This window comes from Scylla paramamosain, chromosome 7 (assembly GCF_035594125.1).
Source record: "Scylla paramamosain isolate STU-SP2022 chromosome 7, ASM3559412v1, whole genome shotgun sequence".
Lineage (NCBI taxonomy): Eukaryota > Metazoa > Arthropoda > Malacostraca > Decapoda > Portunidae > Scylla > Scylla paramamosain.
The window spans coordinates 8840001-8867500 of NC_087157.1; the positions used below are offsets into that span (position 1 = coordinate 8840001).

A 27500-nucleotide genomic window follows, 5' to 3' on the forward strand; every position below is an offset into this window, starting at 1 on the left:
AATATATTGGCAACAAACAATGCTCACTGGTAGGTTGAGACATCTCAAGGCCAGCAGTTTTCACAACAACTATCACCTTAATCCACTAAAATCCAGATGTCACCTTATACCACTAAAATCCACTCTTTGGTCCACTATGAGTATAGTGCCATGATCTCTCTATCACCATAAGATATAATTCCAATATATAATATTCTATAAACACTACAAGTTTATTGTGTACATGATGGAAAATTAACAATATAGGAAATTTTTGTATTTTGTATTATTTAGGACATTAGTCATAGGTGTTATTCTGTTCATTACTGTGCTGAATTTGTGGGGGGATAAAACTGTGCCAAGTCAAGATGTCAGCACTTCACTTTCATGGTGACCATCATCATGGAGTGTTCCATGGACTGTGCTGTCCTGACACACTTTGGAATTTTGAAATTTTGTTTTGTTTGATTTAACTCTACACTATCATGTAGCCAAGAGACCAATGTACAGCAATTAGGGCAACTCTGACAGCATTTAAAGCGGAATGGAGACTCCACACTGTATGTAGGTACAGACATGTAGGTAGTACATGTCTGTGTCCTAATCCCAACAGTCTCATCAAGTCCCCAAGTCTGTCATGCATTGTGAAAGATTATAAAGATAGGATGCTCTTCATATTTATTAATTTTATTATTAGTTATTATTATTATTATTATTAGTTATTATTATGATTAGGTATTGTTACTACAATTTAATCATGAATGACACTGATCCATCTAAATACCAGGCAGAGACATCCCTTAGATTAGAGGACGACAGAAGGATAAAGATGCCATAGCTTGTCTGTTTATACACAGAATACAGATACCACAAAATGTACAACCAAGCCATTTCCCTGCCACTGAGGGAACAATACTATAATCAATCAATTCATATTCATTATTTGGGAAGAAAAGTAACAACTATGAAATTCTAATATATGACTTGAGACACATCGCCAAAGCTGTGTGAGAAATGTAGCCTAACTAAACTAAGCAACTGCTTATATAAAACCCTGAAGGATTAACCAGTATGCAATCACTGTGGACCACAGATAAGACATGACAAGTATGGAGAGAGAGAGAGAGAGAGAGAGAGAGAGAGAGAGAGAGAGAGAGAGAGAGAGAGAGAGAGAGAGAGAGAGAGAGAGAGAGAGAGAGAGAGAGAGATTTTGGGATAACAAATTAAGTTTTAATAAGAAGCCCCTCAATAGCAAGTGATTCAACCAAGAGGCCTATACTCACCGCCATGCTGGGATTTGACTTCGTGATGTACACCACCGAGGGATAGAATTGGCGCTTCTGGTAGTAGGCGTTGCCGATGACAGCAGCTGTGAAGGCGAAGGATGCCATGGTGAGGCCCCCTACAGGCATTGGGGCCGGCATGGTGGAGGCGTTGGTGGCTTGACGGTGGGATGTGACAGGTGGAAAGGATCTGGGTGGGATTGTAAAGGACTGGAGGATATGAAGTAGCTATGAAGGAGTCTGATAAGAGAGATCCTATGAGTGGAGGGATTATGGAATCCTGGGGGTGGTGAGGGATCAGGTGAAGCGAGACAGGTGTCGTAAGTAGTAAGGTGAGGGTGTGATGGGACTGGGAGGCTGCAAAGGAGGTTGGAGGCTCAGCTGGGGCGTCCAAACAAACAGCCCAAGCTTGAAGGAGAGTGACCTCAGGTCGGGGGCGGTGTGGCGGCGTAGGGAGAGCCTTGCACCACCTCGGCCCTCGTCAAAGACATCACAAGAGTGCCAGGTGGTGCCCCAGAGTGCCTAAGGGTGCCTCACACACTCAGAAAGCCAAGGGAAGAGTCACGCATAACCTTCCGACTCACTCACGATCTCACACGTCAACACTACTTCGCTAACTTTTCTTTACATCACTTTCTACTACTAGGGTGAAAAATGTTTCAGGATAAAATTAATCCAATAAATTTGCATTGCATTTTTATTAGTAAATTGTCGGTATTAATATAAGAAGGAAAGATGTCTCCATTAAGCTGTCTGTGTCCCATTGGTTAAGAGGATTGCGCGGGAATTTAAAATTTCTCCTCGTCTTATTGTGTGGTACTCGACTTGAACATTATTTTGCATTTCTGTTGATAGGAAATAGTTAATACTTAAGTGTCCAAATAATTAAGTAGAGGCTTTAGTCTATACGACAAAAGAAACGACATTAGACGGGAAACGGCATTGTGTATTTGCTGGATTAGCCATGAGATACGCGTGTGACTTATGTTAATTGTTATTAGAGGCGAAACCACTTTAATTATTTCATGTTATCGTCTTTTATGGATGTGCTAAAATACTTCTTAATTTTGGCAGCTGGGCGTGGATGAGAAAAGGCGGAAACCACTTTTTTTTTGCGGGGGGGGGGGGGGGAGGCTCGCAGGGGTGGTGGGAGAAGTGGTGATTCAAGCCCCAAAGACTTACCTTGTCGCCAATAACCTCCCTATTTATAGCATAGAGAGAGAGAGAGAGAGAGAGAGAGAGAGAGAGAGAGAGAGAGAGAGAGAGAGAGAGAGAGAGAGAGAGAGAGAGAGAGAGTACATATATCTGTTAGACTTAGAAGTGAATAGCTGAGATGTGGCAAGGCTTGGTCAGTTCTTATATCCGAATTTTGAACAATTGCTATAAGTGAGGCATTACAACAAAACACTGCAATCCCCACACTCTGTAACCACGAACATTTTAATATGAATATATATGTATATTTTCGGTGTTGCAGCCAGATTAATAAACTGTTTACTATTATTATTACACACACACACACACACACACACACACAGAGCCCTTATATTAAGTCTACAGAGTCTGCATGTCAGCTTTTGGGTGAAAATCACCAATATCTATACCAGGAACATGTATGCTTTGAGAAGTGAAACATTTATTCAAAGGTTAAGGCCATAAAAGGAAGTACCTGGAGCTCAAATCACTATGACAGGACATTCAGTACCAATAACACCATTAAAATCACTAGGATAAAAGGTTACATTTCCTCAGTTTATACCTATTACTTTTTATTGGATATAAGGGGCTGCAGTATGAAAACTACATATTGTCTCCATCTGACTAGAGGATTTGAAACTAAGTACAGCTCCAGGATTGAAATCATCAATCAAAATGTGGCAATGTGGGCTTATATCCTTTCAAGTTGGTGATAACTCTCTGTTCCTTGCATCAAAAGGAGCAAAAGAATTACTAATATTACAAAGACTTATCAATTTCTTTATTGTATAAATTGTTTGATACAAATAGCTTACAAATAATGGAATATTATAATGTAAACATTTATTGTATGCATTTATATTATTGTAAAAATACCAACAAGGAAGTTTTCAGTTACCTTGTTCAATCACTTTGAAACACCTTTTATAATGTGCAGGGAATACAGTGGCAGTATATAATCAGAAACAAAATGCTTGACAGCACCTTACATGGTATCAAGAGAAAGTTAAAGGTGTACCTTCAGCAAAAAAAAAAAAAAAAAAAAAAAAAAAAAAAAAAAAAAAAAAAAAAAAAAAAAAAGGCAGGGGGAAATGTCCCACTACCATGTTTGTGGTGAGATACATCCCTGTGTCCCTTACCACCCCATTTCTTCATCAATGCACTCAGTCTTTTCATTGCTAATAGTTATGCAGCATATTTTTCAATTTGTTTCACCACTCTACTGAAACTCCAACACTCGTACTATGTCATCATGGCCAGTATATTTTCCAGGCATTGCACATCACCTCAGTAGAATATTTTAAAACAAATGAAGCCATCTTGTTAGCCGAAGCAAGGAGCGGTCACAAAAGATAACTTTTCCTTATGCCAATATGTCAAACACTGAATTCTTTACTCTATGCTTTCAAAAACATACAAAGGACTAGCCTAAATTGCCATGTAATTATTTTCTCCTGGCAGATTTTTTCAGACCAAGAAGGGGCAAGTTGCCAGTTTGTGCAATGTGACGCTCATGTCACTGATTGTATTCCCAATTCAGAGTGACTGGCAAGATTACAAATAAAGTACTCAGTAGCATATGAGAAAGATGATTATCCCACTGATTCCATTAGTAATTTTGCAGAGAGATCCATCAAGTTTCATTACACCTTGATTTCTGAAACCATGTTTGTGACAACCCCAAAATCATTCACAATTAGATTTTGGTGCAAAAATTACAAAGATTTAACTGGCATGCCTGCAACCTGGCTCATTTTACCACCACGTTGTATGACATCAGAACTTTTCTATGGTGCCCATTCACATTCCATCCAAACAATGAGTTCAAAGCATTTGCAACCTGTATGTTTATGTGTGCTGTCTCTTGCATTTTATTTATTTTATTTTATTTTTTGTAATAGATACCTGCATCTGGCCATATGAGGCAGGGCCCTGGTGGTGATGAAGATAAGTATAACTACATGTGGGGGTTAGTTCTTAAGTGGTGTGTTAGCAAACAATTATCTCAGGAGGGAGGGGGATTGAAAATCCATTCAGCCAACCTGAGAGTTAACACATGTATGGGACACACAACACTGCAGCTTTGAAACAAGAGTTAAGTCATCACCCGCATCTGTAATGCCACCATCACACTGCTGTAACTGATAAACAGACAATGGATAAGAGACAGACAGTAAAAATAAATAAATAAATAAATAAATAAATAAATAAATAAATAAATAAATAAAATAAATAAATAATAAAAATAAATAAAAAAGACACCTGGTAATATAAAAGAAACCAGGAAAAACAGAGAATCAGATAGGGTGATTGAATCCTTTGCTGAGATGGTTTTGAAATGACAGGCAGTTGAGAGATGAAAAGGGTAGAGATGCATCTATCCTGCAGCGGAAATGTGGAGGGTGATAAATGATGATGATGAGGATATGGTGAAAACTTGCAAGGTTTGCTACTGCTAAAGTCTTGGTGACATGCTTCAGCCAGCTTGATTTTCCCCATTCAGGCATCTTACATGAATGGTTGGCAACATTAAATCTACATGTGCACTGATCATATCCTGAATAAAGGCCGCTGCTGCTTCATGGTGGGGATGTGTTGCCCAGGACGTCTTCGCACTCTTCTGATGGCTTCCCGGAGGTGCTTGGGCTGCACTGGACCAGACTCTCCCTCTGTCTCCATCACATCCAGAGCTATATATAAAAAAAAAAAAAATTACTGTTCATAGCATTAAGTTAATTTACTCTTTCCTTTCTTTAGTTAATATCTAAACATGTATGAGTGTATTCTGTTCCACCCTGTTCCTAATCAAAACTTCCAGAGCTTACACATGTTATTTATTTCAAGGTTACTTGAGCCTATGCCTATATCATTTGTGATATCCTTTCCTATACTTAATTTCACTAAATTTCTAAGGTACACATTTATAGTTTGTAATAAACTATCTTTGTCACTTAAACATTCCCATGCCCATGATTTTCTCCTATTCTTAAAGTTGCCATCTGCCCTATTTTTTGTGTCTTAGTTTTTTCTCCTTGAGTCATGAGAATTTCTAATCAACCACTCACCCTCCTCCAGGACTTCTCCAACAAACACCTTGGCAATGCCTGACATGGCAATGACCACATTCTGGGACACTGAGCAACCAGTGATGGTTTGCATTACCTGAAGAGAAAAATATTGAGTCACCAATTGCATACCTAAATTATGAAGAGCAGTTCATCATATGTTCCTTTGCAGTTTCTGTAAAATATAGCAGGACCTATTAATTATGTATTTCCATCATAACACTGCTTACCCTCTTGATAGCAGCTTTGGGGAATGCTGATCGGCGGAACATTTCATAGCGATCTAGCTGCTCCTCTGTGAAGTTAGACACTAGGACTCTGCAGAAGGAAATGCATCATGTATATAGACTACTGTGATTATGACTGAAAGGAACTGCTCAATAAAACTGACTACTGTGCATCTTAAATATAACATTATGCAATACAACTTCAATTCAATACACACAGGGATACAAGCAGCATATTTCTTGACAATGCAAAGTGACAAACCTTACAAGTGTCTTTTTCAGTGATCACATCAATTTTTTCATCCTTAACAATTTAATGGGGAGTTTTTTGGAACTAATCAGCCAGATGTTGTCGCTACTACATGTCCCCGTGTGACGTGAGCTAAAATATTGTTGTTGTAAATCCCATGTGCATACAGATGCATAAAACATTGATCATTATGATACTTCAGAAATTTTGCATTGACTTCTAAATATCTTGTATGGATATTTTTGAGAGAAGCTGGTCAACATAAATATTTTTCGTGATTATTTAGTAATACTGTTGTTATCAATATTTTAAATAAGGCATATTACAAGTCTAAAATCTACTGATTTGGACAATGAAAAAGATAAAAAATAAGACAGTACTATATAGTATAACATAACATACACAGTAACATTGTGATATAAGGATATAGTTATTTTCATGGGTATTTTAGCATCTCTTTTATGAGGCAAGTGACATGGCAAAGTAAATGAACACCAAAACAAACATCTCTTGGGATTACTCTGGCATAATAGGAGAGGAATACAGGAAGCCACAGGTTCATGGAGCAGTGGCATGGACACTGCAGCAGGAATTAAATGGCTGTCCAATTATGTTTGTTAACTTCAACTAAGGGGGGGCTAGTCAGATGTTTGTTTTGGTTAGATATACAGCATTACTCTCATGAGGACACCTAAGTTTCCTATCTTTAATTAAATCAAACCAGGGAATTGATATATGTAATTTAAAACTTTAAGTAGCACAGACATGTTGTCTTTATTTTTACTGTCAACTACATTAATATGGTTCTGATCAATGGTGTACTTTTTTTGGAAACCTTGAGATGACCAAATAAATCTAAATGCCAATTCACTAGAAAATCAACTTAAATACTTTTGTTCATTAAAGCAGTTTGATTTTACCTGTGTTACTATTTAAAAGGAATTGTGTAGAAAAGTATATTATATAACCTCATTGCATCTTTATGTATATAGAATGACACTATAGACATTTGATATTGCTATGTGTGAGGAGACATGTCTGGTGCTGCTGCCTGGTGATACTCACTAGTTTACCAAATTTTTATTTATTTATTTTTTTTTTATGTAGGAAGGACACTGGCCAAGGGCAACAAAAATCTAATAAAAAATGCCCACTGAAATGCCAGTCCCATAAAAGGGTCAAAGCAGTAGTCAAAAATTGGTGGATAAGTGTCTTGAAACCTCCCTCTTGAAGGAATTCAAGTCATAGGAAGGTGGAAATACAGAAGCAGGCAGGGAGTTCCAGAGTTTACCAGAGAAAGGGATGAATGATTGAGAATACTGGTTAATTCTTGCGTTAGAGAGGTGGACAGAATAGGGGTGAGAGAAAGAAGAAAGTCTTGCAAGATCAGAAGAGCAGTTAGCATGAAAACAGTGGTAGAAGACAGCTAAATATCCAAAATTGCGGCGGTGAGAGAGAGGCTGAAGACAGTCAGTTAGAGGAGAGGAGTTGATGAGACGAAAAACTTTTGATTCCACCCTGTCTAGAAGAGCAGTATGAGTGGAACCCCCCCAGACATGTGAAGCATACTCCATACATGGACGGATAAGGCCCTTGTACAGAGTTAGCAGCTGGGGGGGGTGAGAAAAACTGGAGGAGACGTCTCAGAACACCTAATTTCAAAGAAGCTGTTTTAGCTAGAGATGAGATGTGAAGTTTCCAGTTCAGATTATAAGTAAAGGACAGACCAAGGATGTTCAGTGTAGAAGAGGGGGACAGTTGAGTGTCATTGAAGAAGAGGGGATAGTTGTCTGGAAGGTTGTGTCAAATTGATAGATGGAGGAATTGAGTTTTTGAGGCATTGAACAATACCAAGTTTGCTCTGCCCCAATCAGAAATTTTAGAAAGATCAGAAGTCAGGCATTCTGTGGCTTCCCTGCATGATATGTTTACCTCCTGAAGGGTTGGACGTCATTCCCAGGATGCTTGGCTCAAATATCTGGAATCCCCTTGCCCTTGTATGGAAAATGATATCAGTACTGATGTTGAAGTATGATATTCTGGTGTTATGCCACTCCCCGATAAATATTGTGACTTACTGCATCCTCTCCCGTTCCTCCTCTTCTTGTTCACGCTTAGATTTGCCCTCTTTCCTGCGTTCATTCTTGTTGAGACCTGGTTGTGGGGTCACTGGCTTGGGGAGGAGGATGTCCCCACTATCACCTATGTCAACCTCTGGGTCCTTGCCTGGTGCATACTCCCGGCCTGCAAAGAAATCACCAACTGGCATCCCAATGATGAACTATGGCATCAATGCAGCGTCATCCTTCCCTGTTTCATTTCATACAATATAATTATGTTTCATGAGAAAGCATGCATATTGGCCTACTGATACCTCAAATTTTAGTGAACAGAAAACAGGTAATAAAAAAAAGAAACATTTATTTAAAACTGGTAATAATGTATATCAATTAGTGCTATCTTCAAAATACAAATGTATATATGTAAAATAAACATAAAAAATAATAAATAACTGCTATTGTGATGACAAACTGACCTCCAGGTATTTCTTCATGGAGAGGTGTGGTAGGGTCTCTGCTGGGGGTGGTGCTGTCTCGGTCTGCATTAGCAACACAAATGTTATCTATCATCTAAACTGATACATGTATTTTTTCACATCTTTGCTTCTAAACTTCTATGAGATTAAAGACCAATCTTTGCTATAATACACAAGTGAACACCATATCTTGCAAAATCCACTGCAAGGCCCAACAACAGAGCTGGTTTACAAGTGCTGAACCATAACAGACTCACTTTTCTCAGCATTTGTTCTGTTTGCATATGTATACATAATACTCAACACATGCTTCCTTTAAATATTGTTTGGTTACTATACATACATGTATATAATCATCAACACTTTAGTAAATAGCATCAGAGTATGCAACACAGTCCATTGTCATACCTGCATGCTCAGGAGTAGCTAGGAGCTGGGCCAGAGGGTCACTACCAAGAGGGGTGGATTGGGAATCACTGACATCACGAGAGTCGGTATTGTCAGCATCAGAAAAGTCTGAGCCATGACTCTCAGACATGCTCAAGTTCCTTACATCACCACCAGCACTGTCACCATCTGAGTAGTCTTCGTTGTCTGTCACATCCATTGTGGCTTAACTAAAATACAGATATTATGAGTCAACAGTTACATGAATGAGTTTGTGTGTACATTTTATTTCTACACTTTTCATACTGATGTATTTTTTTTTTTAGAAACCAGCTTAGGTTAAGGTTTATAGACAAAGTGACTGAAAATATCTAAAACGAAAAAAAAAAAATGAAGTGACAAGAACAAATTAATAAATCTGCTGCCCCACCAGAGCATAAGAGGAAGAGGCAAGGCAACTTCTATAACCTAACCTACGTATGTGCTTTCCCACCCAGTTCCAAAGCTCGTTGCTTTGTAATTATATATTGTATGAAATTAAGCTGGGATGAATGAGGCTGCATTGATGCCATAAGGAAAAATGAAACTATTACATGAATCAGCAAATTTTTCACCAAACGATGCAGTGTTGTAGGACTATTCTAATTATATACAATAAGCTGGTAGCTACTCATATATCCTAAAATGGTACATAAATTATCTTTTATATATTCTAATTGTTTTATTATCATTTAACTATTTATTGGGAGCTCACGCATATGTAAATTTTGATTTTATATAACGTTCATGAAGCTGTGAAAATTGCCGACTAGAAAAACAATCGTGTAGTCTTCTCTATTTAATCTTGAAATAATTTAGGAAGTGCACAGCCACCAAGCAGAGGGTGGTGCAGCTACATGCATCCAAAAGGCTAGCACACTCTTCCCAAGGTAACACAAAACTACTTGACAGCCAGCAAGAACTAATGAATTTCCAAAGTATCCTGTAACTGAAAACTAACCTTATCTGTCTTTTCGTGTAGTACTCCTATTCGCTAATACTTTATCTACTGATTATCCAAGTCTGGAGAGCCAACAGAGATGTGTGTTATTACAGCCAGGGAATCAAAGGTACGTAGACGTTTTAGGAGCCGAGCCTCCAAGAATTGCTCGGCTTGCATGTAGATTGTTCAGCGGCTCGTGTTTACATCGTCAATGTTGCCAAGTTGTCTTACTGCTCCTCAATCTTGGGATTTCGATTAAGGAGGCTATAAAGGTTCTACGTTTTTATTTATTTATTTACTTTTTTTTATACTACATTAGGGCACTGCCGGATTCATTATTTGGCATACATACCTAGTGTTTACGAGTGGGGAATCCAAGGTGATTCATTGCAACCATTATAGCCGTCCAACTTCCCGCAGAGGCCGAAGGAAGTAGAGAACAAGTATTTAGGTAAAGAGCATTCTGTGGGCATATCTTTATCAATATCTTATCTAGGTCCAAGGAAAACCCGGTATCATTTTTTTTATCTTTTTAATTAGGGTAATTTGGTAGCTGAACTAGTAAAGCAAATCTAGAGAACTGGGACATGCTAACAAATCTTCGACGTATGGGACTCCGGGGGACGGAAACCCTGGCAACTACCAAACTAGCTAGGATCTTTGATTTTAAAATGCCCCTAACTGTTTGATCATTAGATTGTTAGGTAATAGTCAAGGAGAACTTGACGCGAGAGAGCGAGTGGTGGCGCATGTCACTCTTACGCCAGCATTTACAATTTAAAGGTTTTCAGCGATTCTAAGAAACTTTTCTTATATACCGATATTGTCACCGATCATCTGACACCTTTTGACCACAAATTGGCGACCTCGCGAGAAACTAACTGATACCTCACAGCTGAGATTGTGATGAATTCTACCGAGTTTCTCATAAAATGCAGCAATTTGTCAACCTCGGTGCAAGATTCTCGGGAAAGTTCCAAGCTCGTTTGGGATATTAGGATTCGTTATATAGAGATATTCCTGTAATCATATATTTTCCACATTATATCGTTATCAATGTACTAATCGACTCAATTTTCCAGATTTCTATCATGGCTCACCGTTTCTTCGAGGGAGCAGCTCACGCAGCAGCGTATGCCAGGTTTCGGCCACATCCTCCTCAGCCTCTCATTGACAACATCCTGTCATTTTTAAAATCAAAGGTAAATTATGAGGATCACTTTTTTGGGAGTCATTCCGTGAAATTATTATCTTACACTATATTGATATCTTGAAGCATTAATGCTTGTGTTAAAACTTTTTCTGGTTGCAATGGAGAAATTTATTGGTAACTCAGTGTTTCTGTGAGGTTCCCAAGATTGCTTGGGTAGAGATACGCCCGGCATTCTTTTCCTAACCTCTAATTCCGCTTATGGTGTTACCCTCTCTCCGTTGGGTTCCTCCGATCACAATCTCATATCTATCTTGTCCTATCGCTCCAGTATTTCCTCAGGAAACTCCCGTAAGCCTAGGTGCCTCTGGCGTTTTGCCTTTGCTAGTTGGGGGGGAACTGAGGAAGTATTTTGCTAATTTTCCGTGGAATGACTACTGCTTCCATGTCAGAGACCCATCTCTGTGTGCCGAGTGCATAAAGAGGTGATAGTGTTTGGCATAGAGGCGTACATACCTCTCTCTTTTTCTCGACCTAAACCTTCCATATCTTGATTTAATACAGCCTGTTCTCGTGCTATACATGATAGAGAGGTGACCCACAAAAAGTACTTGAGCCTTCCATTACCAGAATCTCATGCATTTTATATTTCTGCCTGGAACCATATCAAGTCTGTTTTCCAACTAGTCAAAAATTCCTTCATTAATTGAAAATGTCAAGATCTTTCAAGATCTATCTCCCCTCGTGACTTCTGGCTCCTAGCCAAAAACATCTCCAATAACTTTGGTTCTTCTTTCCCTCCTTTATTTCAACCAAATGGCACCACTGCTATCACAGCTCAAACCTTTGCTAAAAATGCTACCTTGGAATGATTCAGGGCTTGTCCCTCTTTCTCCTCCACCCTCTGACTACTTCATGATACCTATTAAAATTCTTCACAATGATGTTTTCCATACCTTTGCTGGCCTAAACCCTTGGAAGGCTTATGGACCTGATGGGCTTCCTCCTATTGTTCTTCGAAACTGCACCTCCATGCTTGCACCTTGCCTAGTAAAACTCTTTCAACTCTGTCTGTCAACATCTACCTTTCCTTCTTGCTGGAAGTTTACCTACATTCAGCCTGTTACTAAAAAAGGGTGACTGTTCTAATCCCTCAAACTACCATCCTATTGCTTTAATTTCCTGCCTATCTAAAGTTTTTTAATCTATCCTCAACAGGAAGATTCTTAAACATCTATCACTTGACAACCTTCTATCTCATCGCCAGTATGGGTTCCATCAAAGCTGCTCTACTGTTGATCTACAGGCTTTCCTTACTGAGCCTTGGTCATCCTTTTTTAGAGATTTTGGTGAAACTTTTGCTGTTGCATTAAACACATCAAAAGCTTTTGATAGAGTCTGGCACAAAGCTTTGATTTCCAAACTACCCTTCTACTGCTTCTAGCCTTCTCTCTGTAACTTCATCTCAAGTTTCCTTTTTAACTGTTCTATTGCTGCTGTGGTAGATGGTCAATGTTCTCCTAAATCTGTTAACAAGACACCAATGAAAACTAAACAAACCAGGGCTTTCATCAAAAAGGAAAAACTTTTTTTTATGGTGAACAAATGGAATAGTCTGCCACAGATTGCAGTAAACAGCTCTAGTGGAAATATATTCAAGAATAAGATATGAGGAGCATATGACTAAGCTTAAGAGAATAGGTTGCCTATATAAGCCCCTAAAATTATCTTAGGATTTGTTGATCATCACAATTATGATGTCAAAGGTACCATCTTATTCTCCTGGTCAGGGCTTTGATCCGCTGGCTGGCTATGACCTTTCATGGCTAAAGATTTATCTTACCTTCAGTTAAATTTCTTAATGTTTCTGTGAATTGGCCCAAGGATAACATCACAGATCCATAGCACCCTACTCATCATGGGCATGGATGTAGGTAGCTGTGGTGTGAGATAACAGCTGACATGAAAACTATTGGCTTTGGTTCTGCATAGCAGCCATTAAGCACTAGTTCTTGCTTATGTAATATATTCCTATTTCTTGGCTATGCTGTAGTCATAATAATTGTTCCAATATATTTCCCATTAGTCCTTTTGTGACATGATTGGCTGCTACCCTCTTAAATCCTATCACAGTCATCAATCTGTTTTGCTGGTGCTTGAATATGAATACATACATAGCCACATATTCTTTTTTCCTTAGTATACAGGTGCACTAGCTGCAGCAGCAGATGTTGGTTGTGGGTCAGGCCAGACCACCTGGATCTTGGCACCACACTTCAACAATGTCACAGGTCTTGACATCTCTGAAGCTCAAATCACTGAGGCCATTAAGAAAAACAATGCAAATAATGTTTCCTTTAAGTGAGTTGATAGTGGGATGAAGTGAGTTGTGTACTGGCAAATGATCTTTGAAAAATTAATAATTGCAGGATTGAATGAATTACAATTTTTACATTAGAGTATTTGGAGCAAAATGTTGTTACTAGCTGCCTCCCTCAAAACAGGGTCAGTGGAGCAGAGACACTGCCTTTCCCATCACGATCCCTCCAGGTTATCACAACAGGACAAGCTTGCCACTGGTTTGATCTACCTAAGTTTTATGCTGAAGCTGATCGAGTACTGGTGTCAGGTAAGGCAAATAATGCTTTAGTAGATCACTAAAAAGAAAACATCTTATCATTCATTGAGAAGATAGACTGTTTTGTGTTTGCTCTTTTATGTAGATGAAATATTTTTTTTTCAACTTTTACTGTAATTATGTAGTGTAAGTGGTCTAAGTAGAGTTATTTGTAATTTAAGACTTGTGTTTTCCTCTTGCATAAATGAAGCACCTCAAGGTTTGATGTTACCCTGAGGGTTTAAAAGACTGTGTTGTGGTTGATAAAGATTAATCCAGAATGATAATATGCTGATTTATACAATATATTAATGTACAGTATTCAGATTTTAAGTGGCACAATTGGCAGGCCTTACCCATTTCCCAAATCCAACTGTAAGTTAGTAGTTATCTTGGTTAGAGTAGATTTTAGTTGGCCTTGACTTGTGCCTGAGGTTCAGTCTTTTCTGTAAACATTACAGGAGGAGTGTTGGCTCTCTATGGGTACCTGTTCCCACTTCCTATCTTTGGGGAAGTGTCTGACCAGCTGGCAGAGATTGTGAATGATGTAAGTAGTATTGCTTTTACTGTACTGGCTTGAATCACTAAAAGTTAACAAGCCTCTGTAAATAAACTACCTTTGTATTTTTTTGGTGATTTCTGGATTTATGCCTCATTTAATTCATCATGTAATGTATCTATTGGATGCACAATTACCATTGCTATATCTCAGGTATGAATGGTGTAAGATGTTACAGCAACTTTTGTACCTTTAATATGAAGACTAATTTTTTTTATTTCCCCAAAAGAAGATAAAAATTACTTAGGCAGTTTGTTTATAAAGGTGACTATATGATATTAAAGAATCTCTTCATAAACAGAAAAATACTGCCAATCAAGGCATGTTGTGTGTCAAGTATCTCATTTCCAGAAGGGTAAGGAAAATGGTTTAATGTTTATCATAGCAACATTAATTAAAAAACATAAGTTCCTCATGATTCATGTTTAATTTTCATTGCTCTAGACATATGAGAATAAGCTGGAGGGCTATATTCACCAAGGCAGTATGGAAGTCTACTTGGGAAACTATAAATCTGAGAAGTACAACATGGTTCATTATGAAGATAGGATTGAAATCAGGTTGGTTTCCCTTACAATATATATAAGGACTTTGCTTGTAATTTTGCATCAGTTACTGTGCAAGGTCATAAGAGCAGTTCAAAAGTGCCTGTGTGCTGTATAAGATGCTACACTGTTCTTGTTGTATATTAGAAATTTGTGTATATGTTTTGACTGTTTTGAGCAGCATTTCTTCTTTCTACAAGCTTCAGTAATTACTCATGCTGTGATTACAATGATTTTTCCTTACCTTTTTACATTCCTCATTTTGTTGTCCCTTGCATCACTGGAAACATAATGTTTCTGTACACACTATTGAGATTCAGTTAACTACCAAAGATGATAGTCATTATTGTTACTGCTTTGATTCAATTAACTGTGTAACAATTGCAGATAGTTCATGATTTCCTTCAGATATTCTTGTGTTGAAGCTACAGCATAAACATGATTAACACGGAACTTTTTATATTGAGTTAATTTTTTTTTTTTTTTAATAATATGTAGGTATCAATATACAAACAGTATGGGTGAAGTTTAACATTGCATTGATGAAGTATGCACTTGTTTCCATATATGTTCTTGCATACACAGAAGGCTGTTATGAAAGATTGCACAGTGAGTATTGAAATGAAAACAGGCACCACATGATAGCATAATAGTCCCTACACTGATGAGAGAAATGAACCTGGGATGGATTTCAAAGATAGGTAGTGGAAGTGTTAGCTGAGAGGTATGAATAGGATGGATGATGAAAACAATGAAAGTGTATATGGAAAGTTTAGTATATTTATTAGTATATTTATTAAGGATAATGCAATACAGTAAAATCCCTCTTATCCGGCATCAACAGGACCGCCGACATGCCGGTTACTTGAATATTGCCGGATACTTGAATAGAAGTGAAATTATGTCCACAATCACCGTCCTACACTCACGCATCTTACCATAACAAAGATCAGCTGATCTTAATCAGCAGCTGATCTGATCAGCTGCTTAAGTGTAAGCACAACACACTTCCTCTTTTCTACAACTTTAGGCATGATGAAGACGTCAGGTGATAAACAGTGCACACGCGGGACTGAGTCACTGAGTAAACACAGTGCAGTGGGCCGCGGGTGGCAGGAAGCAGTGTGCTCTGGTGGCGAGGGGACAAAGTATGCCTCGCGCAGAAATTTTAATCGATTTTATGAGTACACATTGATTTTTTATTGATTTTAAGGCTCGGGGAAAAATGTGCCGGATACTTGAAGCTGCCGGATACTCGAATGCCGGATGAGAGGGATTTTACTGTACATTGTTAAGTGTTGGAGGTGGTCAAACTCAGTATTATGAAATGGTCTTATCAGTTAGAAAGGATAGGAAGAAATGAAACAACAACAAAAAAAGGCTATACAAGAATGGTTTGGATGCAATACAGGAGGAAGATCCCTTATAAAATGGTGAAAAAAAAAAGTGTTGAAATATTCAGTAATAACTTTGTTTATTATGAAATGCAATGATACAATAATATATGTAAAAGCTTTTGTAAATAATAACCAACAATGGACTGTTAATCAGATTTTTAGCACTTGAGTGATGATGGCACAGTTTATGTAATAATGTAAATCATCAAATTTGATAACATTAACACCTCCATCTGTTCATTCCCTAGGTGTACAACAAGGAGACTAAAGGATACTGGGGTGATGGCCGCAAAGATGTAGATGAGGCTTACACTGACCCTAAGTTCATCCCTCTCTATCAGGACTTTATAAGGTCTTTGTTATGTCAGTAATTTGTTTGTGGAGTCATGTTTTGCTTTACAGTGTTTATATCATTTATTGTGTACATATTAAAGCATATCACATTTGTCACCAGTAGAGGGATGTGACAGTTGTTAGATGAATGTAACAGTAATGAGATGAGTATTGCTTCTTTTCTGGGAGTCAGCAGAGTTCCTTGGGTTAATGGCTTAGACCTTTAATACTGGGCTCTCCTTTTGTGCCTTTATTCCCTCTTTTAGTGAATAGAGAGATACTGTAATTGTTATTCCCTTCCTTCCCTTTTTTTTCCATTAGTAGTTATAACTGGTATGCTTTATATGCTTCACCAACAAATCAAGGTTTATTAGTTTCCTATGACATATATGAGAGGTAACTGATAAGTTTTGAGACTCCAAGAAATGGTAGCTGATCAGAATATCTTAATGCTTTATTTTTCATTGTAATTTCCTTTCAGGTCAATGGCCTTTCTAACCTTGGATCATCTAGGCTGTCTTTGTCATGCTTTAATTCTCTGAACCAACATATGATTTCCCTAGCATGTTCACCATATCCTTGGGAATCTCAAATCAACTGAAAATACTGGATGCTGGACCAGTACTTTTATAACATAGGGGCAAGCCAAGAAGTCTGGTTCACATTAATGCTGCTTGGTAAATTACATGGAGTAAATAATTGTTTATTGCTTTTCTGAGTGATGCTAAAAACTCTCTCTCTCTCTCTCTCTCTCTCTCTCTCTCTCTCTCTCTCTCTCTCTCTCTCTCTCTCTCTCTCTCTCTCTCTCTCTCTCTCTCTCTCTCTCTCTCTCTCTCTCTCTCTCTCTCTCTCTCTCTCTCTCTCTCTCTCTCTCTCTCTCTCTCTCTCTCTCTCTCTCTCTCTCTCTCTCTCTCTCTCTCTCTCCCCCCCCTTGATCCCTCCATAAGCATCCCCAAATGATGTGGTCATGGCATAAGAGCCTCCACTTTTCCCTACGAAACATTCTTTTCCTGCTTGTTCAAGCACTTGGCCTCTACTAACATCTTTCTCACACATATATTCTTTCATCTTATCTTCTTATTGTCAAAGTGGTCTTCCTCTCTTATTTGGATTTTCAGCTTTGCTCACATTTACATTATTTACAAACTTTTGGTCTTCATACTCCCAATATGGCCATACCATCTCAATGTGTTCCTTTTCAACTATTCCATCATTTCACAATTTACACCACATGCACAGACACTGTACCACATCTCTCACTTTTTCATTGTTCTCATCCTCTCATCTTGTCATTCTACACACACCTGAGAAAACAAATTTTCACAGTAAGCACTCTTTATTACTGTGTTCTTCTACATTTCCAAGTCACTGATTTGTATATCAGTATTGGTAAGAGAGTACTATTCTTTGAATCTCTCTTCACACCCACAGACTAATTTTTCTTTTTCGTGACTTGCAGGTAGGTGATCATAACAATTATAACTTGCCTGGCATTCACAACCCTCTCTCTTTTATATTTTCATCTAAATCATTTACCACTCTTATCACACATAATTGCCATGCACTAGTAATATGTGCCAACTAATTTCTTCTCATGTTCTTCAGGAATGATAGCTACTATACAGACAAGGCCGTCTCTGTCACAGATCTGACAGGATATATTAGTAGCTGGTCTGGCTTCCAGAACTATCGTACTCAAAATGGAGATGAAGCTGCATTTGATATGCTTCAGAATTTTCAAAATAGGTAAGCATGGCAGATATATGCCCATGTATGACAAAGGCTACTTCTTGTCATTACTGTCATCTTAGAACCCTGGGGCACCTTTTTTTTTTTTTTTTGTATGTAAGTACATAAGTACATACTGTATTTAGTTGTAGAATTGCAAATTTTGATCAAAGTACAAAGGTAAAAAAAAAAAAAGAAACTATTATATCACTATGTCCGTAGGATCATGTCAGTACTTGGGGTGAGCACTGCACCAGAGGACACCCAGCTGATCCTTCGTTACAAATACTTCATCATTATGGGACGCAAGCCGTAAGCACAGTGCTGTAACTGTGCTCACATGTTAGTAAAAGAAATAATTGCTATTGTAAAAAATATGTTGCTGTAAGAGAGCCATGTTATTTAAGTAGTCTCGATATGATTTATTTTTGTTTCAGCTATGTCCAGGAAAAAAAACACTACATTCAGTTTGCATTGAGTTTTTGGGTGTTGACACCCATTTTTAAATATTTTTTCCAACTTATTAGTATTAAAACTTAATTTTCATGTTTACATTAAATGCAACATATAATAAATTAATGAAGTTTTCTTTGTTTCTTTCAACTCTGCACTACATTAAGAAAATATTCTAGGAAATGTGCTATTTTGTCTGAAATATCCCCACCTTACAATAATGCCTCAGTTATTACAAGTGTGTACCTTCAAGGTCTTTCAAGTTTCTGTGCACCACTGCTCAAGTTATTGTGTTATGACTTGGTTTTTATTTTTATTTTTTTGTTTGTGGAATACATCAGTTTGAGTGAAGGTACATCCTATATTTTAAAGAGTTGGTGATAAATTAGGGAGACATTAAACTGACAGCATGGAGTGAGGTCCTGAGGAAGGACAAGAAAGCAAAGAACTTGACAGACAGGTCCCTTGTTTAGTGAACAAGTAGAAGAACCATACAACTCTCCAAAATCCTTTGATCTATCTTTATCTCCACTGCCTTTTATTATGTGAGTGGGCTCTAGCCAAGGTCAATTGAAAAAAAAAAAAAAGCTAAGGTAAGGTCCATTAAATTGACAGAAAAGTCCAAAATTACAATCTGAAGTGTCTTGGAACTTCCCTCTTTAGAGAGTGTAAGTCATGGGTAGGAGGGAATGCAAAAACTGACAGTTCCAGAGTTTACCAGTAAAAGAGATGAAAGGCTGAGAATACTAGTGAACTTACAAAATAGAGGTGGATAAAATAGGACTGAGAGAAAGTAAAAAGTCTTGCAGTGAGGCTGCTGAAGAGTGAGAAGCCTATGTACAGTTAGCAAGATCAGAAGGGCAGTTAGCATGACAATAACAAAAGATAACAAGAGATGGAATCATGTGATGAAGAGAATGTTAAAGGCACTGACAGTTAAAAGGAGAGGAGTGAATGAGATGAAATGCTTTTGATTCAGTCCTGTTTAAGAGAATAGTACAAGTGGAACTACCCATGTGAGGTGTATGTCATATAGTAGGCAGATAAGACCTCTGTTCAGTGTTGGTAGTTTGTGGGTGAGAAAACTAGTGAAGATGATTAAGAATGGCCAGTTTCATAGAAACTGCTTTTGTAAGACAAAATAAAATGACATGGAAAGTGGTGTCATTAACATAGGAGTGAATAAGAGCTTGATGTAGACCAATGATGAATAATAGCAAAGGAGTGGATGACAAAACAAGATGACCACAGCAGAAAAGTTCCAGGCATAGACCAGGCATAGTCCTTTGAGGAAGCATATACACACATTCACTCACAGGGTACTACACACAGGAGGGGGTAGGATTCTCTCTTATGTTGATGGGTAGCATGCATAGGTGGGTGTTACCATGGTAATTTATTGCAATAATAATATTGGGATATCGTTTACCCAATAATTATTTTTCCCACATTATTGATTCACTGGTATCTTTGATACTTTTGGTCCCAAACTAGTGACTAGTTTTTAGAACATAAGCATATTTAAGTTTTTAACTTTCAAAATCAAATGTAGTAATTTTACTTAATACTTTTCATTAGTGAAGAGACATGATAGACATTGAATTTGAATTTTTTTTCCAAGATTTCTCAAAGTTTTCTAAGATAAAGATAAAAATAAAGATTTGGATTTATCCATTTTTAAAATTTGAAATATCAATATTGTTATTGCTAATATCAGAATTTTGGATTTATCAATTTTTCAGTTATTGGGGTGATAAATTTATTGCTAGTTATTGATTGTTGGTTACTGCTGATAAAGTTATTATAGATTTATTGGTTATTGTAATAAATTTTTTCATTATCATGCCCAGCTATGATAGGAAGATCCTTGGTTTACATCCCATACTTATTCAGTGCTGGATGAACAGCGGCTATGGAAACAAAGGTGGCAATTTTAATTTTGTCTGTCTGGTCCAGGATTTAACCCTGGGACCTCCAGGTTGTGTAAGGTGTGCTAGCCACTGTGCTGCTGGATTACTAGGCCAACATACATACCTAGATCAGTCCAGAAGATTTTATATTCAGTGTTTGACTGGTGCATAAACTCTGAGGCATTGGTCTCATCCTTTTTTTTTTTTTTTTTTTATGTAGGAAGGATACTGGCCAAGGGCAACAAAAATCTAATAAAAAAATGCCCACTGAAATGCCAGTCCCATAAAAGGGTCAAAGCAGTGGTCAAAAATTGCTGGATAAGTGTTTTGAAACCTCCCTCTTGAAGGAATTCAAGTCATAGGAAGGTGGAAATACAGAAGCAGGCAGGGAGTTCCAGAGTTTACCAGAGAAAGGGATGAATGATTGAGAATACTGGTTAACTCTTGCGTTAGAGAGGTGGACAGAATAGGGGTGAGAGAAAGAAGAAAGTCTTGTGCAGCAAGGCTGTGGAAGGAGGGGAGGCATGCAGTTAGCAAGATCAGAAGAGCAGTTAGCATGAAAATAGTGGTAGAAGACAGCTAGATATGCAAAATTGCGGCGGTGAGAGAGAGGCTGAAGACAGTCAGTTAGAGGAGAGGAGATGATGAGACGAAAAGCTTTTGATTCCACCCTGTCTAGAAGAGCAGTATGAGTGGAACCCTCCCAGACATGTGAAGTGTACTCCATACATGGACGGATAAGGCCCTTGTACAGAGTTAGCAGCTTGGGGGGGGGGGTGAGAAAAACTGACGGAGACGTCTCAGAACACCTAACTATATAGAAGCTGTTTTAGCTAGAGATGAGATGTGAAGTTTCCAGTTCAAATTATAAGTAAAGGACAGACCAAGGATGTTCAGTGTAGAAGAGGGGGGACAGTTGATGTCATTGAAGAAGAGGGGATAGTTGTCTGGAAGGTTGTGTCGAGTTGATAGATGGAGGAATTGAGTTTTTGAGACATTGAACAATACCAAGTTTGCTCTGCCCCAATCAGAAATTTTAGAGAGATCAGAAGTCAGGCGTTCTGTGGCTTCCCTGCGTGATATGTTTACCTCCTGAAGGGTTGGACATCTATGAAAAGATGTGGAAAAGTGCAGGGTGGTATCATCAGCGTAGGAGTGGATAGGACAAGAAGTTTGGTTTAGAAGATCATTAATGAATAATAAGAAGAGAGTGGGTGACAGGACAGAACCCTGAGGAACACCACTGTTAATAGATTTAGGAGAAGAACAGTGACCGTCTACCACAGCAGCAATAGAATGGTCAGAAAGGAAACTTGAGATGAAGTTACAGAGAGAAGGATAGAAACCGTAGGAGGGTAGTTTGGAAATCAAAGCTTTGTGCCAGACTCTATCATAGGCTTTTGATGTGTCCAAGGCAACAGCAAAAGTTTCACCAAAATCTCTAAAAGAGGATGACCAAGACTCAGTAAGGAAAGCCAGAAGATCACCAGTAGAGCGGCCTTGACGGAACCCATACTGGCGATCAGATAGAAGGTTGTGAAGTGATAGATGTTTAAGAATCTTCCTGTTGAGGATAGATTCAAAAACTTTAGATAAGCAGGAAATTAAAGCAATAGGACGGTAGTTTGAGGGATTAGAGTGGTCACCCTTTTTAGGAACAGGTTGAATGTAGGCAAACTTCCAGCAAGAAGGAAAGGTAGATGTTGACAGACAGAGCTGAAAGAGTTTGACTAGGCAAGGTGCAAGCATGGAGGCACAGTTTCGGAGAACAATAGGAGGGACCCCATCAGGTCCATAAGCCTTCCGAGGGTTTAGGCCAGCGAGGGCATGGAAAACATCATTGCGAAGAATTTTAATAGGTGGCAGGAAGTAGTCAGAGGGTGGAGGAGAGGGAGGAACAAGCCCAGAATCGTCCAAGGTAGAGTTTTTAGCAAAGCTTTGAGCAAAGAGTTCAGCTTTAGAAATAGATGTGATAGCAGTGGTGCCATCTGGTTGAAGTAGAGGAAGGAAAGAAGAAGAAGCAAAGTTATTGGAGATATTTTTGGCTAGATGCCAGAAATCACAAGGGGAGTTAGATCTTGAAAGGTTTTGACATTTTCTGTTAATGAAGGAGTTTTTGGTTAGTTGGAGAACAGACTTGGCATGGTTCCGGGCAGAAATATAAAGTGCATGAGATTCTGGTGATGTAAGGCTTAAGTACCTTTTGTGGGCCACCTCTCTATCAGGTATAGCAGGAGAACAAGCTGTGTTAAACCAAGGTTTAGAAGGTTTAGGACGAGAAAAAGAGTGAGGAATGTACGCCTCCATGCCAGACACTATCACCTCTGTTATGTGCTCAGCACACAAAGATGGGTCTCTGACATGGAAGCAGTAGTCATTCCAAGGAAAATCAGCAAAATACCTCCTCAGGTCCCCCCAACTAGCAGAGGCAAAACGCCAGAGGCACCTTTGCTTAGGGGGATCCTGAGGAGGGATTGGAGTGATAGGACAAGATAAAGATATGAAATTGTGATTGGAGGAGCCCAACGGAGAAGAAAGGGTGACAGCATAAGCAGAAGGATTAGAGGTCAGGAAAAGGTCAAGAATGTTGGGCGTATCTCCAAGACGGTCAGGAATATGAGTAGGGTGTTGCACCAATTGCTCTAGGTCATGGAGGATAGCAAAGTTGTAGGCTAGTTCACCAGGATGGTCAGTGAAGGGAGAGGAAAGCCAAAGCTGGTGGTGAACATTGAAGTCTCCAAGAATGGAGATCTCTGCAAAAGGGAAGAGGATCAGAATGTGCTTCACTTTGGAAGTTAAGTAGTCAAAGAATTTCTTATAGTCAGAGGAGTTAGGCGAGAGGTATACAGCACAGTTAAATTTAGTATGAGAGTGACTCTGTAGTTGTAGTCAGATGGTGGAAAACTCGGAAGATTCAAGAGTGTGGGCACGAGAGCAGGTTAAGTCATTGCGCACATAAACGCAGCATCCAGCTTTGGATCGAAAATGAGGATAGAGAAAGTAGGAGGGAACAGAAAAGGGGCTACTGTCAGTTGCCTCAGACACCTGAGTTTCAGTGAGGAAAAGAAGATGAGGTTTAGAAGAGGAGAGGTGGTGTTCTACAGATTGAAAATTAGATCTTAGACCGCGAATGTTGCAGAAGTTAATGAAGAAAAAGTTGAGGGGGGTGTCAAGACACTTAGGGTCGTCGACAGAAAGGTAGTCCGACCTGGGGACATTTATGGTCCCCTCCCCAGATGGGGACTCCAAGGCTGGTGTAGGAGTCGCCATGATGATTTTAAAATTTTTGAGTGAAGGGTGTGTGTGTTATTAGGTGCTTGTAGTTTTGTGTGGAGGAAGAGTTGTCTTTAGAGGGCAGGCTGTGACTGCCCCCCTTGTGTTGTGAGACACAAAGGGAAACGTTCAGTGAGGTCACAGCTGGGTTTAATGATAAGTTCACAGCACCCCCTGAACAGTGCTTTAGACCTCACTGGGAGTAATTATCGTTTCGGCAGGTGTCTACTGCCTCCTCCATGGAACTGCATGGAGGAGGCATGCAACTCCTCATCCTGCAACTGAAATGCCATCCTCTTGTAGTATCGTAGAGTCTGGATATGAAGTAATGCATAACAATTAATTGTACTGGAGGATAAGAATAATGCACTTTTATGGATAACATATATTTACTGTTTAATAATTGATTGTAAAGGTAAGGTACATAGGCACAAGAAACACGCCGAGATGTAACAGTGAATATTAAATAATGTGATAAGGATATATAATGAAGAAAAGGATAATTTTATTTTATTAACCACTGAAGAATTGATACCAAACATCAAACAGTATAAAGCTCATAATATTATATATTCAACAGACCAAAGATTTTGGTTTGACCAGGGGTAGGGGGACAAGGGAGGGAGGGATGCTGATCCCAGCCTCAGGTTCCTCCAGATGTGACTTGGCATTTGCTGATTTGTCCTGGTTCTGACATAGAGCAGGACGGGAAGAGCTGCTGCAGTAAATAGCAGCCTTACATAATGTACTTATGGACACAAGCAATGTTGTATGGATATCAAGTAGTAGTGGGCCTTTGAGGTGGCCCAAGCCTTGAAGGCCTGAGGTGAGTCATACAGGAGTCTGACTGTCTATCTTTGTTGGAATGATGAGGCACCAACATGAGGGATGCCAGCTTAGATTTACGCCTGATCAAGATTCTTGATTAAAACATGTATATGATTTATTGTGGTGCAGAGAACTAAGCTGATGAGAAACTATACTGATAACCATTGGTTGTATAAATCAATAACCCTTAATCTTTAGTTGGATTGTTAAAGAAATAAAATATATGAATAACTACAGTGTATTTGGTAGTGTCGGGTTGGATGTGGAGCTTTGCAATGAATAGTTATGGTCAGAGTAGTGATAATAAGGTGTCTTATGGTGAACATAAGACAGAGCTGTAAATTGGGGAAAAATAATGAGGTCAGATGTAACATCTGCAAAGGAGCTCAACAAGCCCAAAAGGTACTGCAGCTGTTTATCAGTGAGTATCTGCGAGGAATGCAGACACTGGTGACAGTGACAGAATGGACCACATGCCATGCCTCAACATAAGTGTAGCTAGTTCAGTGACAAATCCTGAATCACAGATAAAAAGGAGACATTTGTTACCCCACATTCTCAACTGGCAACTTTCTATTCCTCCACCCTTCTCTGGCATAGTCAGGGCAGCCCCAGCACTGCTGCATCCAACAGACAATAAAACACAAGGATCAGATGGCAGTAAATTCCCAACTATGAGATAATTGTTATAACTATGAGAATTGTATCAGAATCTAATGCTAACTTCTTAACTGTTTATATTTTAACTGTATACAAAAGAAGAAAAATTTAACATTGCCTTCATAAATGATGACACAACATAATTGTGGGTGATGTATGTAAGTTCGTGGTACAAGTATATAAATATATACATGCACATATTGATACTGCGAGCATAGCCTGAAGATGAGGTGATTCCACAGGCCTCACTCACAAGATACATGAGTGCCTGTATGAATACTCCCCTTAGATGATGATTATGAAGAGTCTCGGCGTTAAAACATCTACCAACATGTGGGAGAAGGTGAATAAAAGTAGCAGGTATAAAAGTGTATCATTGGCTCCAGAGGTGTGTCTCCAAGTGGTGGGGTGGGGGAGACAGATGATGGTGTCTCAACCACATATCTGCCAATATGCCACCTTGGTCATAATAAATCCTACTTATTTTTTCTTCTTACATGTACTGAAGGGCACCTTGGTGGGAGATGTGGTCTTTGCTGCTCCATTGGCCTTTGTTTCCCCAACTGAGGCCTCCTTCTGTGACTCATCCTTGCTGGGTGAGGTTGTTGTGGCAGGGGTGGTGGGTGAGGTGGAAGGCTTGGTGGAAGTTGCTGGTGGGGATGATGGTGGTGATGAAGGAGGAGAGGTGCTAGAGGCAGTGTTGGCAGAAGCTGACCGAGCAGGCTGCTTCTTGGGGGACTTTGAGGGGGAGGAAGATGAAACCTCTTCTGAGGGCAGGACGGGGGGAGGTGGTGGTGGGGGAAGGCGGCTGAGGGTGTCCTCAGGATCCTCATAACAGTCTGGGACTTTAACCTCCGTCACCTGCATCAGAGGGTAACTTGAGCGAAGACTAAGAAATCACACTGCAGCTGGTGTAGAGTATAAGGCTACAAAGGCACTAAAGGTGCAGTCTGTTGTTGTGTGAACATATGATGGTGTTATCGTTTCTGGTTGGCTGCATACATCCCAAACTCACAGAATATTTATAATTATGGTAGTACCTGAACCACATTTTTCTTAAAGTTCCAGCAATTCAAGTCAATGATTCAAACTATATTATAAAACAACCATGTGTTGCAATGCCTCCTCATCTTCCAAGACTGAAGACTCACCTGAACTTGTGGGACGACCACTTGGTGTGGCTTGAGGTCCTGTGAGGCAACAGCGGTAGGGAGGACTGGGGTGGTGGCACAGACAGCCATGGTGGAGAGGTTGGTCACTACACTGAATTCCTTCTTAGATTCAGACTTGTGGAACGCTTTTCTGATCTGATAGGAGAATGGAAACATCAAAATGTTTGGCGGATGGAGAGAAGCATCCTGAACAGAAAGTAAACAGGTAGCCTGCACTGTTTTGGCAAAAGGATGGAAAGAGAAATAATGAAAGTGGAATCTGAGGCTACACTGGGATGAATGGTGGTTTTTCTTTACAGTTTGCTATCTTCTTTTCCTATATGCATTCCTTCCATATTCCTTTCAATTGCATTTTGTTCTACTAATATTCCTGAGCTCCCCCCTCTCATTGCCATCACTCATCCTCTCTGCTGTTCCCCTCTCACTGCCACCACTCATCCTCTCTGCTGTTAAGTCTTTTCCCTCTTAAGTCTGGCTTGACCCTAATAACTCCATTGTGCCTCCTTCCTCTGCCTCCACCTCCTTGTCACCATCTTCATTAGTCTCTCACTCTGTGCTAATAAATATAAGTGTGTTATGTCATTGTATTTACAGATGAAGTGGCTGTTATTAATGATGATGGTAATGGTGATGGTTGTAAAAGTGTAGATGATGATGAGGATGACAAGTGACAATGGTGAAAGTTGATGTGATGAAGATGATGGAGGTGAAGATAGTGATGAAGGTGATGATGATGGTGGAGGGAATGATGGTTGGTGGTGGAGGTAATGGTGATGGTAGTTGCAGTGGTTGAGGTTGTGGTGGTAAAGATGACGTGGTAGTGACGACAATAAAAATATGCAGTGGTGATAACAATGGAGATGATAGTGGTGATAAAGACTATATCAATGGTAATAAGTGACCATGGTGATGGTGAAAATGATTGCTGTGGTGATGTTGATGGTGGTAGTAATGATGGGATGTGATGAA

The 27500-nt window shown here is 39.1% G+C and overlaps 5 protein-coding genes across 16 annotated transcripts in view; 1 reads left to right on the plus strand and 4 right to left on the minus strand.

Moving 5' to 3' along the window:
- LOC135102472 (E3 ubiquitin-protein ligase synoviolin-like) overlaps window positions 1-1869 on the minus strand; it is a 14749-nt gene extending 12880 nt beyond the window's left edge. Inside the window, exon 1 of the mRNA XM_064007787.1 lies at window positions 1263-1869. Coding sequence (XP_063863857.1) covers window positions 1263-1403 — 141 coding nt within the window. The 5' untranslated portion in view covers window positions 1404-1869. The remainder of the gene's footprint in view (window positions 1-1262) is intronic.
- Window positions 1870-3226: 1357 nt separating this feature from the next.
- Window positions 3227-10386, minus strand: LOC135102009 (transcription initiation factor TFIID subunit 11-like). Of its 4 annotated transcripts, none has more exons than XM_064006607.1 (7): window positions 10259-10386; window positions 8946-9154; window positions 8538-8600; window positions 8080-8263; window positions 5755-5842; window positions 5525-5621; window positions 3227-5149 (listed from the first exon to the last, which is right to left on the minus strand). In XM_064006607.1, exons 2-7 carry the CDS (start codon window positions 9142-9144, stop codon window positions 5010-5012), a joined length of 771 nt encoding a protein of 256 aa, XP_063862677.1. In that variant the 5' UTR covers window positions 9145-9154; window positions 10259-10386; the 3' UTR covers window positions 3227-5009. The 4 variants fall into 4 exon arrangements, with proteins under 4 accessions (XP_063862677.1, XP_063862678.1, XP_063862679.1 ...); XM_064006608.1 differs by lacking the exon at window positions 10259-10386 and adding an exon at window positions 10018-10143; XM_064006609.1 differs by lacking the exon at window positions 10259-10386 and adding an exon at window positions 9925-10076 and having other exon boundaries at window positions 8080-8245.
- Window positions 9702-18822, plus strand: LOC135102008 (putative methyltransferase DDB_G0268948). Of its 9 annotated transcripts, XR_010269500.1 has the most exons (9): window positions 9907-10033; window positions 10989-11108; window positions 13257-13417; window positions 13561-13685; window positions 14135-14220; window positions 14677-14792; window positions 16423-16526; window positions 16989-17184; window positions 18113-18252. XR_010269500.1 is itself a non-coding variant. In XM_064006604.1 (8 exons), the coding sequence occupies exons 2-8, from the start codon at window positions 10998-11000 to the stop codon at window positions 18549-18551; spliced, it is 834 nt and encodes a 277-aa protein (XP_063862674.1). In that variant the 5' UTR covers window positions 9702-9853; window positions 10989-10997; the 3' UTR covers window positions 18552-18822. The 9 variants fall into 9 exon arrangements, 6 of the variants coding, with proteins under 6 accessions (XP_063862674.1, XP_063862669.1, XP_063862670.1 ...); XM_064006604.1 differs by lacking the exons at window positions 9907-10033; window positions 16423-16526; window positions 16989-17184 and adding exons at window positions 9702-9853; window positions 18458-18822 and having other exon boundaries at window positions 18113-18253; XR_010269499.1 differs by lacking the exon at window positions 16989-17184 and having other exon boundaries at window positions 18113-18253.
- A 5419-nt stretch (window positions 18823-24241) lies between these two features.
- Window positions 24242-27500, minus strand: part of LOC135102007 (AF4/FMR2 family member lilli-like) — a 101811-nt gene continuing 98552 nt past the window's right edge. Inside the window, exons 8-9 of the mRNA XM_064006598.1 lie at window positions 26511-26666; window positions 24242-26220 (exon numbers count right to left, since the gene is read on the minus strand). The gene's annotated coding sequence lies outside the window, so the exon portion shown is untranslated. The remainder of the gene's footprint in view (window positions 26221-26510; window positions 26667-27500) is intronic.
- LOC135102473 (uncharacterized) overlaps window positions 24445-27500 on the minus strand; it is a 3113-nt gene continuing 57 nt past the window's right edge. Inside the window, exons 2-5 of the mRNA XM_064007788.1 lie at window positions 26511-26666; window positions 25857-26220; window positions 25254-25371; window positions 24445-24589 (exon numbers count right to left, since the gene is read on the minus strand). Of these exons, the coding sequence (XP_063863858.1) occupies window positions 24445-24589; window positions 25254-25371; window positions 25857-26220; window positions 26511-26666 (783 nt within the window). The remainder of the gene's footprint in view (window positions 24590-25253; window positions 25372-25856; window positions 26221-26510; window positions 26667-27500) is intronic.

Coding starts and splice junctions, on each gene's coding strand:
- LOC135102008 (XM_064006599.1), top strand. CDS start 10,004: ATGTGTGTTATTACAGCCAGGGAATCAAAG. Junction 13,686..14,134: donor TGATCGAGTACTGGTGTCAG/GTAAGGCAAATA, acceptor TAAACATTACAG/GAGGAGTGTTGGCTCTCTAT. Junction 14,221..14,676: donor TGGCAGAGATTGTGAATGAT/GTAAGTAGTATT, acceptor TCATTGCTCTAG/ACATATGAGAATAAGCTGGA.
- LOC135102009 (XM_064006607.1), bottom strand. CDS start 9,144: ATGGATGTGACAGACAACGAAGACTACTCAGATGGTGACAGTGCTGGT. Junction 5,843..8,079: donor GAGGAACGGGAGAGGATGCA/GTAAGTCACAAT, acceptor TTCCTTCTGCAG/AGTCCTAGTGTCTAACTTCA. Junction 5,150..5,524: donor TGGAGAAGTCCTGGAGGAGG/GTGAGTGGTTGA, acceptor TTTTATATATAG/CTCTGGATGTGATGGAGACA.